At 44.1% G+C, this 13,319-nt stretch overlaps 1 protein-coding gene across 3 annotated transcripts in view; it reads right to left on the bottom strand.

The window, feature by feature from the left end:
• Window positions 1–12,747: 12,747 nt before the first annotated feature.
• The window catches only part of MARK3 (microtubule affinity regulating kinase 3), a 72,651-nt gene continuing 72,079 nt past the window's right edge, over window positions 12,748–13,319 (bottom strand). For all 3 annotated transcript variants that reach the window (XM_066629341.1, XM_066629358.1, XM_066629349.1), the window contains one exon: window positions 12,748–13,309. In XM_066629341.1, coding sequence (XP_066485438.1) covers window positions 12,961–13,309 — 349 coding nt within the window. In that variant the 3' untranslated portion in view covers window positions 12,748–12,960. The remainder of the gene's footprint in view (window positions 13,310–13,319) is intronic.

Here is a 13,319-nt window from a genome sequence, read left to right as displayed (position 1 = left end):
TAAGGCCTTCAGATCCCTCTTGCAGATGTCCTTGTATCGCAGCTGTGGTCTACCTGTAGGGCGCTTTCCTTGCACGAGTTCTCCATAGAGGAGATCCTTTGGGATCCGGCCATCATCCATTCTCACGACATGACCAAGCCAACGCAGGCGTCTCTGTTTCAGCAGTGAATACATGCTAGGGATTCCAGCACGTTCCAGGACTGTGTTGTTTGGAACTTTGTCCTGCCAGGTGATGCCGAGGATGCGTCGGAGGCAGCGCATGTGGAAAGCGCTCAGTTTCCTCTCCTGTTGTGAGCGAAGAGTCCATGACTCGCTGCAGTACAGAAGTGTACTCAGGACGCAAGCTCTGTAGACCTGGATCTTGGTATGTTCCGTCAGCTTCTTGTTGGACCAGACTCTCTTTGTGAGTCTGGAAAACGTGGTAGCTGCTTTACCGATGCGCTTGTTTAGCTCGGTATCGAGAGAATGTGTGTTGGAGATCGTTGAGCCAAGGTACACAAAGTCATGGACAACCTCCAGTACCCTACCCAGTACCCAGTTCAATTTAAGTTCTTATATTTCAAGCATATCACTATCAGGACCCACCTGGCTTTGCAAATCTTGAAAGCCCAATCCTATGCCTGTCTACTCAAAAGTAAGTCCCATTATAGTCACTGGGGCTTACTCCCAGGAAAGTGTGGCTAGGACTGCAGCCTAAAACAGAAAAAAATGTCACCTTACCCTGTCAAGCCTGTTTCATTCCTTTTATGGGGGAGCTGCCTTCTGGAGCATTTGTTGAGCTCCAGTTGCATCAAATCAGGACCATTCTGGTGGCTTCACATTTCCCTTTGCCTGCCCTGCCCAGGAGCCAAGGCACATCTGCTTACTCGTGAGTAAACATGACCATGTGGCTTAGTTTTGCTTTCCATAGGGCTCAATACATTTGCCAGCTTGGAGGGAGGGACCTCCTTCTCGGGTGTTTTTTGGGGGCTACATTCATTGGATCAGGACCATTCTGGTGTTGTTGGATTCCTCTCAGCCTGCCCTTTCAGATGGACTAAGGCATGTTCACCTACTCATGAGTAAACGCGCGATACCCCTTGGTTTCTCTTTCCACTGGGCTCCATGCATTTTTTGTTTTCCAGTTTTTTGCCAGTAACTTTTGATAAGAGATATTTCCCTCCCGTTTTTTGCATTGCATTCTGCTCGAAATTCCGCATCCAACAGTATATAACATGATGGTATTACTCCTAACCACCACGATTTTAGCGCGTCACCCTCCCAGTGCGCGTCACCCCCTCTTGCATGTCACCCGGTGCGGCCTGCACCCCCCTAGCAACGCCACTGATTCTGACTTCAATAAACCAGCCCCTGCATTTCAACTGGAGAGAGCAGTTGCAAGCCTCTTGGGGTCATCACTTATTTCTCAGTGTGCCGGCCCAGACTTGACTTTACTTCCATGTATGGCTCTCTGTTCTGCTTTCCGATTAGATAGGCTTGGAAGAGCTATAGCCATCTGTCTCTCTCCCTCTCTCACTCACTCACACACACACTTTGAGCTGGGAGCACTCAGTTGTGCCTTTGTATTGTCTTTCCAACTGAGAAGCAAGGAGGGGGCCACTGAATGGACAGATTGGGAATGCTGGATTGATTGGTTCATTGCTGCGAGGCACATGTAAACAGTAGCTACACTTAAAAAAAAAAAAAGCTGCAAAGAAGGGGGAAGCCAGAGGACACAGTTTCTGTTGCCATGGGAACTAGGCAAATAAGCAGTTTCAGACAATGTTTTATTTGTATGTGACAATGCTAGCAACTCTTAATGTGAGCTAGCCCTGATCCAGCACCAGCCGTGCACCATCCGCATGGAATGAAAGGGGTCACTGGTGGGTGCTGTTCTGCAGCAGCAGGGAAAGAGTCTGCATATTTATTTATTACTTTTGTATCCCTGCCCCTCTTTTAGGGGGTTCAGGGCAGCATACCTGGTTCTTCCAACCCTGGTCCCCTCTATCCTCACCACAGGTCCAAGGAGCTTCATGGCTGAGTGTGTGGATTTGAACCAGTCCTGGATCAACACTGACATCCCTACTAGGTGTTAACACACTGGAATGTCTCACACCAGCGTAAAAGATCTTCACTGTTGTCATTTTTCTTCCAAGTGCTGGTTTTGACTTTAAGAGCCCTATATGGCTTAAGTCAGAGTAGCTGAAGGAGCAGCTTCCCCAGTATGGATCGTCACCACAAATCTTACTCTTGGTGTTGCCCCCCCCCTTTAGAAGTCAGGCTGGCAGTGACAAGGGATAGGACCTTTTTGGTGGCAGCACCCTGATTATGGAATGCTGTCTCTAGAGGACAGTTCTCTGTGCAACTGTCCAGGTGCTGGGGGAGGTCATGCTGCAAGGCCTAACTGCTATAAACCAAATATGAATGCTCACATTTGTCCCTTGTTACCCTTTTTTTTTTCTTGTTTTCCCGTTTTCTACCATTTTTGTAAGCACCTCAGGGCAAGGACTTTTCTCCTTAAGTTATTTTGTAAAGCACTGTGGTCAAAGATAGTACCATACAGTGAAAAGTGTCCAGATCAGGTCTGGTTGGCAACCTTCAGTCTCGAAAGACTATGGTATAAGCCTACAGCACCCAGTATTCCCATGCGGTCTCCCATCCAAGTACTAACTAGGCCTGACCCTGCTTAGCTTCCAAGACGAGATTAGTTTGGGGATTTAAGTGTCCAGATCAGGTCTAAATTTGGGGATTTAATATGGGGGGTTGTCTGTTTTTATTAAGGAGGAAAAGCAATGACAGAAAGAAATGCCTTCCTACAGTTGCCTCCTTTGGTCTCAGAAAGAAGGGACCTCCAGTTCTTCTGCAGCTGTTCAGTATGGCCTCCTGTGTCTCATCATGCCCAGCCTTGCTTTGTGCTGGAAGCCCTTCCATAGGAGAAGTTGGAATAGATGTCCACCCCCCCCCCCGGGCTGCCAGGGAGAGCTGACAACAGCCCAAAGGTTCTGTAGTTTTAGTCACTGCTCTTCCTCACACTTTCAAGATTCCTACAGTCATAAGCTTTGTCAATAAACCAAATTATTACTCCTGAGTATCTCAGTATGTTTCCCCTACCAGCCTACCACAGCACCGCTGGCAGCTGTCTACAAAATGCTGTTTCTAAACCCTGGAGACATCTTGTGGCCATGGCTGTCATTACAATTTTTCAAGCTTAGCTCAGCTGTTAATGCAATACTATAGTGTATTTGTTTCTACAAGGCATTTTAAGCAATGTATCTCTCTCTCACACACACCATATGTCTCATGGGCCTTTGTTATAACACTCAGGGGATGACTACTGCTGCTGCAACCCCTTCCTCTAGCATTCAACTAGTCTATAAGGCCCAGAGACCATAATATACCTCTGTCATTGTCCAGTAATCTGGGAATGTAATGGCTTGTCTATTTTTATTTGAAAAAAGCAGTTACAAAGACAACTGCTGTTGTCCTGGTATTATATCTTTATAGTACAAAATTCCAATACCCTGTACTGAATAAAAGGTATCCCAGTATCCCCTTAAACCAGTGGTTCCCAAACTGTGGGACATGGCATGATTTCTGGTGAGTTCCCCAAGTGTGATGGATCTGATAACTAATTGCCTCAAGCCCTGAGGCTGTTCAAAAGTCAGACACTGCAGTTGCTAATTATTTATTTGTAGAATTTATATCCCGCCTTTCCACTCCAGAAAGCAGCAGTCAAGGCGGCTAATTACCCTGCAAAGAGCTCAGCTCCTGCAGTTTGCAAGCATGTGCAAATATAGGGAGATAAAAAATGTTTGAGGGTCTTTTTTTGTTATTACTTATAAATAAATAAATAAATAAATTTTTTTTTCTAGATCTCCTTTTTAAAAGTCTGGCAAACCTAGGTGGGTTCCAACAGAGTGTTGTTTAAAAAAGGTAGGTCCTGGTGCTAACACATTTGGGAACCACTGCCTTAACCCATTTCTGTCTAGCCCACAGGTATACACATTTGATCCCTGTAGCATAGATGTAACATTGGGCAAAAACTGCTTAAACTGATGCATCTGATAAGTGGACTTCATCTCACAGAAGCTTATGCTGAAAAGAATTGGCTAGTCCAATTGTTCCCAAACCTTTTCAACTGGTGACTCCCTTGATCTACTGGGCCATTGGCCATGGCTCCCAATTAGGGCTGCATTCCTATACATTGTATAAGGCAGCAGATTCTGTGGCTCCCCTGGTTGGTTTCCACAGTTCCCCAGGGAGCAATGGCTCACAGTTTGGGAAACACTGAGCTAGCCCTTAAGGAGCTACTTCGCCAGTTTTGCTGCAACAGCTATCTCTTTGTAGACTGAATGTTAGTCCTATTAATTCTAACTGGGCTCAAGACCAGTCCAAGATCTCTTGAATTCTGAGGCAGCATGCCAAATGCTGACCCCCTACCTGATGATATGCCAGCCTCTGCTCCTCCCACACTACAGTGTTCTCACTGCCCCCCCCCATTTCCTCTTCCTCTCTGTCCGTTACAGGCAAGTCCTAAAAATTTCCTGAACCTGTCACTGCTCCTAGAACAAGACTTGTAATACTAGAGCGCTATGAATAAAGTGATTTTCTTCTTGTCCAAGAAGGCTGAAACAGGGCCCAACAAAACAGGTAGGAGCCAATAGAGACATAATTGTTTTCTTGCATTCTCTTGGTGACATTCAGTGAATAAACGGGTGCATGGTTGCCACACTGAACTGCTGAATTTAGGAGGCATCAGGATAGTTGGAGTGTTGCATGCATGAATATATTCCACAAATACCTTAGTGGAAAATAATAGTTTGCAAAACTTCTTACTCTCAATCATTTCTGTACTGATTTTCCTGCCCAGGAACTTACATACATACATATACATATACAGTATTTATATACCGCCTTTCTTGGTCTTTATTCAAGACTTTATTCAAGGCGGTTTACACAGGCAGGCTTATTAAATCCACGCAGGGATTTTTACAAATTGAAAGAAGGTTCTCTCTTTCAAGAACCACCACATTCAAGATGTTACGCTCCGATCTGGTTTAACATTCTGGCCTCCATCCTCCCACGCTCCGAGCAGATGGAACAGCTCAGCTGCAGCTTGCCAGCTGCTTCAAGGTCGCACGGTGCCGGTGGCCTCGAACTGCCGACCTTGTGGATGTTAATCTTCAGGCAAATGGAGGCTCTACCCTCTAGACCAGACCTCCTGCCCTCTAGACCAGACCTCCTGCCCATGTTGCCAATTGGGCTATAACTACTCTATGCACCTGGGAAAGCAGCTAGGATTGGTGGGTATTGCAATCATCCCCATTCTAAGTGAAAGAATACCCTACACATGTAGAGTTCCCTTTTAACAAGTATGCTGTTTGGGAAGCTTGACAATAGTTGACAAACTGACTTCCAGGGAAGAGATTTAGCCATAATTAATCTTTGAATTGATAAGGTTGTGCAAAACCCAAGTTCCTGAGAACATGGCTTGAAAACCATGCATACAGAGAAACATTTTGCTATCTATCCATTGGTATAAGAACATCAGAACATCCAACCCCACTGGATCAGGCCATAGGCCCATCTAGTCCAGCTTCCTGTATCTCACAGCGGCTCACCAAATGCCCTAGGGAGCACACCAGATAACAAGAGACCTGCATCCTGGTGCCCTCCCTTGCATTAGCATCGTGTTAGTTGCTGTGTGGTCTAGACAGAAAATTAAATATTCCTAGTAGTTGGCAACCTTCAGTCTCAAAAGACTATGGTATTGCACTCTGAATGGTGGTTCTGGAACAGCGTCTAGTGTGGCTGAAGAGGCCGATTCGGAAGTGAATATTCCTATAGTTCTTAAAATTTCCCCCTCATCTAACCTGTCCCAGGTAAATTGATGGAAAGCAGTATTAAAGCTGGATTATATATGAACAAGCATCAGCATGGAAGAATCAGCATGGCTTTGGTAAAGGAAAATCCAGTCTGAAAGCATGTCAAACATGTAGATAGAACCATCTACTAGACGTTTTCTAGTTGGACTTCCAAAAAGCCTTTGGCAACATTTTGCACTGAAGTGGCTGAGTTGAACTTAGCAGTCATGGAACTATTTAAGGAATATAGGAATAATCAGTTTTCACTATGGAGAGACGTAAGCAAGGATCTCTACTGAACCCAGTGCTATTCATAAGCTATCTAGAATCAGGGCAGTCACAGTCACTGTGACAGTGGTCACAGGTAAAAGCACTTGCCCATATAATGAGATATGGGCCCATGACATAGAAATGTACGGATGAGCTCTCCTACTCATGTGCACAGTCAGCCCACCCATCGAAAGCACCAGTCATTGGCATGCCAATTCTACATACAGATGTGGACTCAACTCACATGGAAAGTGCATATAAACTTGTCAGAGCATGCATGGAAAGCTTATACAGGCAACCACTTTATCCATTGGAACATTGTGGGTGAGCAGGTGATGAAACCAGATTATTCAGGATGGTGAAAACACAAGGAGAATGAATTGCTCCAAAAAAGGATCTCTCCAAACTTGATGAATGGGCAGCAAAATAGCAACAGAAATTAGAAAGGTAAAGCAAAGCTATGCACACTGGAGACAAAAATAAAGAAATCACAACTTACGTTTTCTTTGACATCTGAATTGGTTCAGACAATTCAGGAGAGATATCTTGAGGTTATGGAGGTTCAATAAAAAGATGATGGGCCACCGACTTTCATGGGCTAATAGTACGTATTAGACTCCCCCCTCTCCACCATGAATTTGTTTATCAACAGATATTAGCTACGATGGCTGCACATTCAGAAGTATGAATACTTACTGCAGCTGGGAGGGCCAACAACTCATGCCCTGCTTGTGGGCTGCCTGGAAGCACCTAGCTAGCTACTGTTGGAAACTAGTAGTTATATTTAGAGCAAGCACAGTACTAGACAGAACACTGAACACAGCAACATCATAGTCAGGTCTCAGGGCGACCAAAATCAGGAAAAAGATGAAGTGGGAATAACACTGCCAAATAAATAGGCCAGGTCAAGATTAAATTGGAAACAGCACAGAATGTTAGAATGGTAGCAATTCAGAGAAGATTTTGCAGAATAACGGATGGGAGGAGTACTGGGGGAAAACTATCTCCAAGAGGTTGCAAAATAGTTCAAGCATCACTTGCAAAGGGCAGCTGGAAATGAGCCTGTCTACTTAACTATGCACATGGTAGCAGACAGGCTTTATGCCTATGACTGTGTGCAAAGATCTCCATGTGCTCACCTGCAGTGGCATTGCTATGGAGGTGTGAGGGTGCGGGCCGCAACAGGTGAAACGCATGGTGGGGGGAGTGACGCCACTACTGGCGAAAATTTTTTTAAATCTTGGTAGTTTTGAATAATACCATCATGTTATATATCAGGCGATGTGTAATTTCATGCAGAATGCAATGAAACAAACTGCGTTGAAATATCTCTATTCTATCATAGCCAAAAAACCCAGCAGGGTGGGGCAATGGTACATCACCATGCTCACCGCCTAGGGCAACACCCCGCCCACGGCATGGGAAGAGGTCCAAGATATGGGTGACAAGCTAGCCTCCCACAGCAGGTGACACCAACAACTAGGTTTTGCTGTATTTCTAACAGGTACGTGTACAGGTGTCTGTGCAGACAAGAACATAAGAACAGCCCCCCTGGATCAGGCCATAGGCCCATCTAGTCCAGCTTCCTGTATCTCACAGTGGCCCACCAAATGCCCCAGGGAGCACACCAGATAACAAGAGACCTCATCCTGGTGCCCTCCCTTGCATCTAGCCTTCTGACATAGCCCATTTCTAAAATCAGGAGGTTGCGCATACACATCATGGCTTGTACCCCATAATGGATTTTTCCTCCAGAAAATGCCACTGCTCACCTATGGAATTCAAGGAAGCAAAGGCTGAATTCTGGTTGGAAGGGGATTAGACAAATTATTTCCTACTTTTAGGAGCAAAGATTTTGTCGTGTTTGGAAGGAACAGGGACAACCTGTAATGGGCAAACAGAGTGGCTCTATAGCTTCATTGGAATATAGTCTTGCAGCAGTGTGCATTGCTGGTTCACCACATCTCAGTGTCCATGGAAACAGCAATATCTTGTGCTTTTGTGAGTTCCTCTCCTCTATATTTTGAAGATGCTTTATGTTAAGCTGACTGCTCCCTCTTTCTCTCATTCACCATTATCATGGGCAAATTTTATGCCCTTGGTTATTCACCTGAAATGTTAAATAATTGCCCAGAAATGTTTATTCTTCATCAAAATAGAACTCATAACCACCAAAGTTCAACAATCCCTACTGTTCAAGCTCTATACAGAATATTTTAATGTCATATAATGTCATACGATATTTGACATTTTAAAAAACAGTGTACTGTTCATGACAACCCTTTAATAGCACAACATATTAAAAAGAGTCAAGGAGAGTTGAAGAGGTGAAAGTTAAAATTTTAGATGATTTTGTTTCTAAAAAGATCAATGTAAACTCAACGTGCACGGAGCCACTAAAGTGGCTGATCTGGGCCGGTCTTTTCCTACAGACCTGTTCCTGAGGCTTTCGGGTAAAGAGCCATGGCTCAGGTGCTTGGCTTCAACTTCAGCCATAACCCCTTGTTGAGGAGCTGTGCACTGGCTTGATTTCCTGAAAGATCAAAGTGGCAGTGGCTACAGTGGGAGACTGGTTTGGGGAAGTTGGCCTGCCTGGGATTCCCCACCGCCAGAAAACACATTCCCAACACCATACCTGGTCTTGTGGATGCTGGAACAGCTGTTGCTGGACTTACCATGTTCTTCCACTCCTCTTGTCTCTTGTATGGTTGGCAGTGTGGGCACATCACAAAGCAGGGGAGAATGAACTCTATCCAGTTCACAAAGGCATAGGATGAGAAGGGGAGGATGCAGCTAGGATGCGTTGAGCTAGGTCCCTGTGAGGGAGGGTGCGGAATGCACGGGCCTGCCAGAAACCTGCCAAGCCAGCCAGTGTGGGTCAGGGAGCTTTGCGGGTAATTTATTAGTAGGGCCACGAGAAAATATGAGCCCCCCACTAGCAGCAGACTTGTCACTTGTCAAAAAACTGATGATGTGCCTTGACAATTTTAGTGCCTTGTCAGTGTGCTGTGAGATGAAAAAGATTGAAAATCTGTTAGATGAATCCTTATGTCAAGCCTGGTTAGAAACTGGCACCAAAGTAAATGGTAAAAAGTAAAAATACTTAGACATTCTTCACAACTTTGCAAGAATGTTTACTGCAGTCTTTAGCTAGAAACAGAAGGAATGCCTGAAACCACCATTAAGATGTCAGGCTTGCCAGGAGACTCCTAATGCCTATGTGTGTCTTAGCAGCACATGTTCCCTCTGTGTCTAATTTTGGATCAGGGACAAGTCTTGGGCATTGTCATTAGCAACACATTGTTACAAAATCGACATCTCTACCCTCTGCAGGGGAGGGAAAGAGATCTTAGCTAGATTAGAAAAGTCTCTGAGGCAAAGAAGGCTGAATACCCCTCTCTCTTTTCCATCCAGGTACAGAAAGGATTCCTTTCTCACAGGCCAAGATATTGCACAAAGGCTGCAAGGCTGAAGCGAGATACACTCGTGAAAGATTTGTAGATGCCACCAAGATTTGGATCCTGTTTATCAAGAAAATCACAATTAATTCCTCATGCAAAGTCTGGTGGGAGACCCTGGCACATGAATTCTCTAAGTCATGACCTTGAAGCTGCTGGGTCTGTTACCAGTATGTGCCGCAGCTCCTGGACAGCAGTTCTACTGTTGTCTCGGAGGGGAGAGAGACTGGGAACTGCCAATAATTCTCCATTTTATGGTACCTGAACTGCTGGGCCTCATTTGGGTCTTGCCACATTCTAGCTGTGTGCCTGACACAAGGAAAAGAGATAATTTTATTAGGATGAAAACGAGGAACGGCCATCCCTCTCCAATGAGTTTAGATCTCAAGAGGCTAGACCCCAGTAATGTAGTTTGGTTCTTGCACACTCAGGTCATGTGCCTCCTAGAGAATGGGACGGGTTGCTCACTTAGCGAGAGACTGGGTGCTGCCATCCCTCTCCATTGCGTTTGTGTCTTAGTATTGTTGTTTAGAACTGACAGTGGGATGGAGAGGGCTGCCAGCCTTCTCCAAGGCGTGTCTATCCCTGTGAGTCGCCAATCAGGAAAGGCTAGCAGAACTCACAAAGCAGCCATCAACAGCACTAAGGTAGAAAAGGCTGGAAAACAGCCTTTTCTCACAAAAAACCTTTTGGGGTATTACCAATAGCACCTTCTGAAGAGATGCAGAAATTGATAAACCAGGAGATAATACTTGCTAACAAGCAGGGCTAGGTTGGAAGTTGAGGGGAAGACCTTCCTTTTTGGATCGCTCTCGCTGATGTATTGTACCTGTCAACCAACTGGTGGTACTTCCCAGAAGTAAAACTGCTTCTTCTGGAACCATTGGAGAAAGAAGGTTTCTAGCCATCAATCAGCACAGAAAGCTTGAAAAATATTTGGTCAAAGGCTCATAAAATAGGAGTCTGGATATGGACCAGAAACTTATCTCATAGGTGTCTCACAAAGATATGAGCCAGAAACAAGGCTTTTGCTCCCAGCAAAACACCTAATATTAAATACTTGTGGTCCTTGTGCCAACATCCTGGGCCTCCTCATCCTCGCTACATGCAACACTATCTGGTTGTTTCTCCCTGGTCTCTGTATTTTAAAAAAGTTGTGAAGCTACATGAAAACTCAGCTTGCATAATTGCTTCCAACTGCAAACTCTGCAGTTGGTCACAGAATATGGGATATATATGTGCAAAGAACTCTTAGGGTATAGAAATCTATGACATCAAGGAGGACATCTTAACCAGCTCTTTGCTGGCATGCAGAAAGATGAAATGGGATGGTTGGACAATACTTTGGAGCTGGCCCCATTGCAATAACACACTCATGGTGTGTGCACAACCCATCCCCTCCCCTCAGTCCTTCAGTTAATTTGCCTAATCACATGTGTGTGGAAGTAGTTCCATCAAAACCACCTGCCTATGAACACTGCAAAACCTGGGTTGAAGCAGCATTCACAGAGGGATGGTTCAGATGAACACTTTTCTCCATAGGACTAGGAGAAATGACAAGAAAGTAGGGGCTGGATGGCTGGACATAGACAAGTAAGTGCGCATGTCCATTATTGCATCAGTCAGACTCCAGATTTAAACTATTCTTCAAACTGGCACAATGACTTTCTGTCTTTGGGGCAGAAACTCCTGTGTGGGATGTAATAGTAAAAGTGAGTGTGGGAAGACTGGACCAATATAATTAGGAAGTTTAGCACACAGACCACTGTCAAGATATATTTAGAAAATGAAGATTGACAGGACAAGTGGTACTTTACTTCTTTTTATATTTTTGCAATCAGTGCTCATAAAGGAGGTGGTTTTAAGAGTCTGATTACATTGTAATAATAACCAGAATTTTAGTCTAGGGGGAACATACTAGAATGTGATCATTAAAACACTATGTGAAAGTTTGCATATTCTTGCTTTCTTTTCCTGACTAATCTGGTAGAGCCATTTTTACTGTAGGAGCTTCTGTCACATTGATTCTGCTGCATCATGAAGAGGGGCAAGGTCCAGAAAGATAGAGTTTAAATACACATTTCTACCACCACAGAAAATATTAAAATGTAACACCAGTCATCAGTGTTTCAATGCTATAGGCTATTGCAGAGGTTCCCAAACTGGCTGCCACGGCACATTTTCAGGGGCATTGCAGGATCTGTGCTGGTTCAGCTACTTGGCAGTACAAGAGCAACGCACTGGAGTGCTGTGTTGAGGTCCAGAGAGGTGAACTGGGCTGTTTGAGGAGCTATGGAAGGGCCCACCTGACCCCCCCCCCGGGCCATTTTGTGCTGTTTAAGCCTTTATTTGTGTGACCCGGAAGTAAGTGTTGCTGACATCATCACATCACAAGTCGTCAGCACTTACTTCCAAGTCTGGAGCTTGACGTGGGCATTGCTGGCCGAGCAAGTTTGTGAAGCAATGGGCTATTGGCAAAGGGCACTATCCACCAAGAAATGCTCCTGCATCAGGTCCACTGAAAATGGAGAGGAGCTGTGCAAGAACAATGTTCAAAACACGTCACAAAAATTGTATGATCCAAACAAGTAAAAACGTTGAGGTGAAAAGATGATAAAATGTTCAACCTCTACTTAGTAAGGAAAAAAACTTGAGGCATTTCCCCACAATTTTAATTATCACAAATGTGTAGTTTTAATTTGATTCAGACTTAAATAATAATAAATAGGTGGGAGAAATAATGCAAGACTTAGAGAAAAAAACATGAGTTTTAAAATTACCTCATGAAAGCAAATAAAAAAACCACAGAAATAATTTTCACAACCATAAACCCAAACCCTTCATACTAATCTTAAACACAGCAGCGAATTGCAAAATCTGCATTTACTGGTTAACTAGTCAGGTATTTTAAAAATAAAAAGTAAAGTATTCTCAAGTGTTTCCACCTTGGCCTTTTCAATTTTAGCACCAAAATTAGTCCAAAAGAGAGGTACTGGTACAGCTTTGATGCTTCAAATGAACTGTTTACATATAATATCTTTATATTATAATTATACACACATACTGTACATTCACACATCCACACAAACAGGAGGCATATTCAAACGTATATACTGCGTGTTTCAGATTGTTCACCAAGACTCAGAGCAATGGAAATAAAGCAGAAGGGAATAATATTTTACATAGTAGGCAACTTTAATGCTGTAGTGCACTTATAAAAAAAGTCCAACTCCCCCTCCCAGCTCAGCAGCTTGTCTCAACTGTTTTTAATATCATGATTCAGAAGATAAGGAAGTTATTGCCCTAAATATTATTCTATACATTTCCATTGGTGTTCTCAAAAAACACTTGAAATTGCTACTTTAAATTTACAAACTTGATTGCTCTTCTCAGTATAGCTTTAATTCATTGGCAATTTTGGAAGCAATGTTTTTAAAAGCTATGGATGTTCCCGATATCCGTTTGAAGCGGACTCCGTTCAGCGACAGCCTTGGCAGTTTGCACACCTCCATCTCCCATTGCACAAGGTTTTCTGCATGGCCATCCCCGTGGACACAGAAAAGCAAGAAACGCTCCCTCTGTTCATAGTCACAGTTATTGGCATCTAGGACCTTGCGGATTTCCCTCATCATATCATTCGGATCCATGGAACTGGTGGTTTTCATGCTCCACGTAAATCGCAGTGAACGGGGCTTGGCTTCTTTGTTGTCGTCCTTCTGATCCACAGCCACATTGCGACTGAAAGGAA

Source organism: Tiliqua scincoides, chromosome 1 (assembly GCF_035046505.1).
Source record: "Tiliqua scincoides isolate rTilSci1 chromosome 1, rTilSci1.hap2, whole genome shotgun sequence".
Classification (NCBI taxonomy): domain Eukaryota; kingdom Metazoa; phylum Chordata; class Lepidosauria; order Squamata; family Scincidae; genus Tiliqua; species Tiliqua scincoides.
Note: the sequence above shows the minus strand (reverse complement) of the source record. Positions and strands in the feature narration are given on the sequence as shown.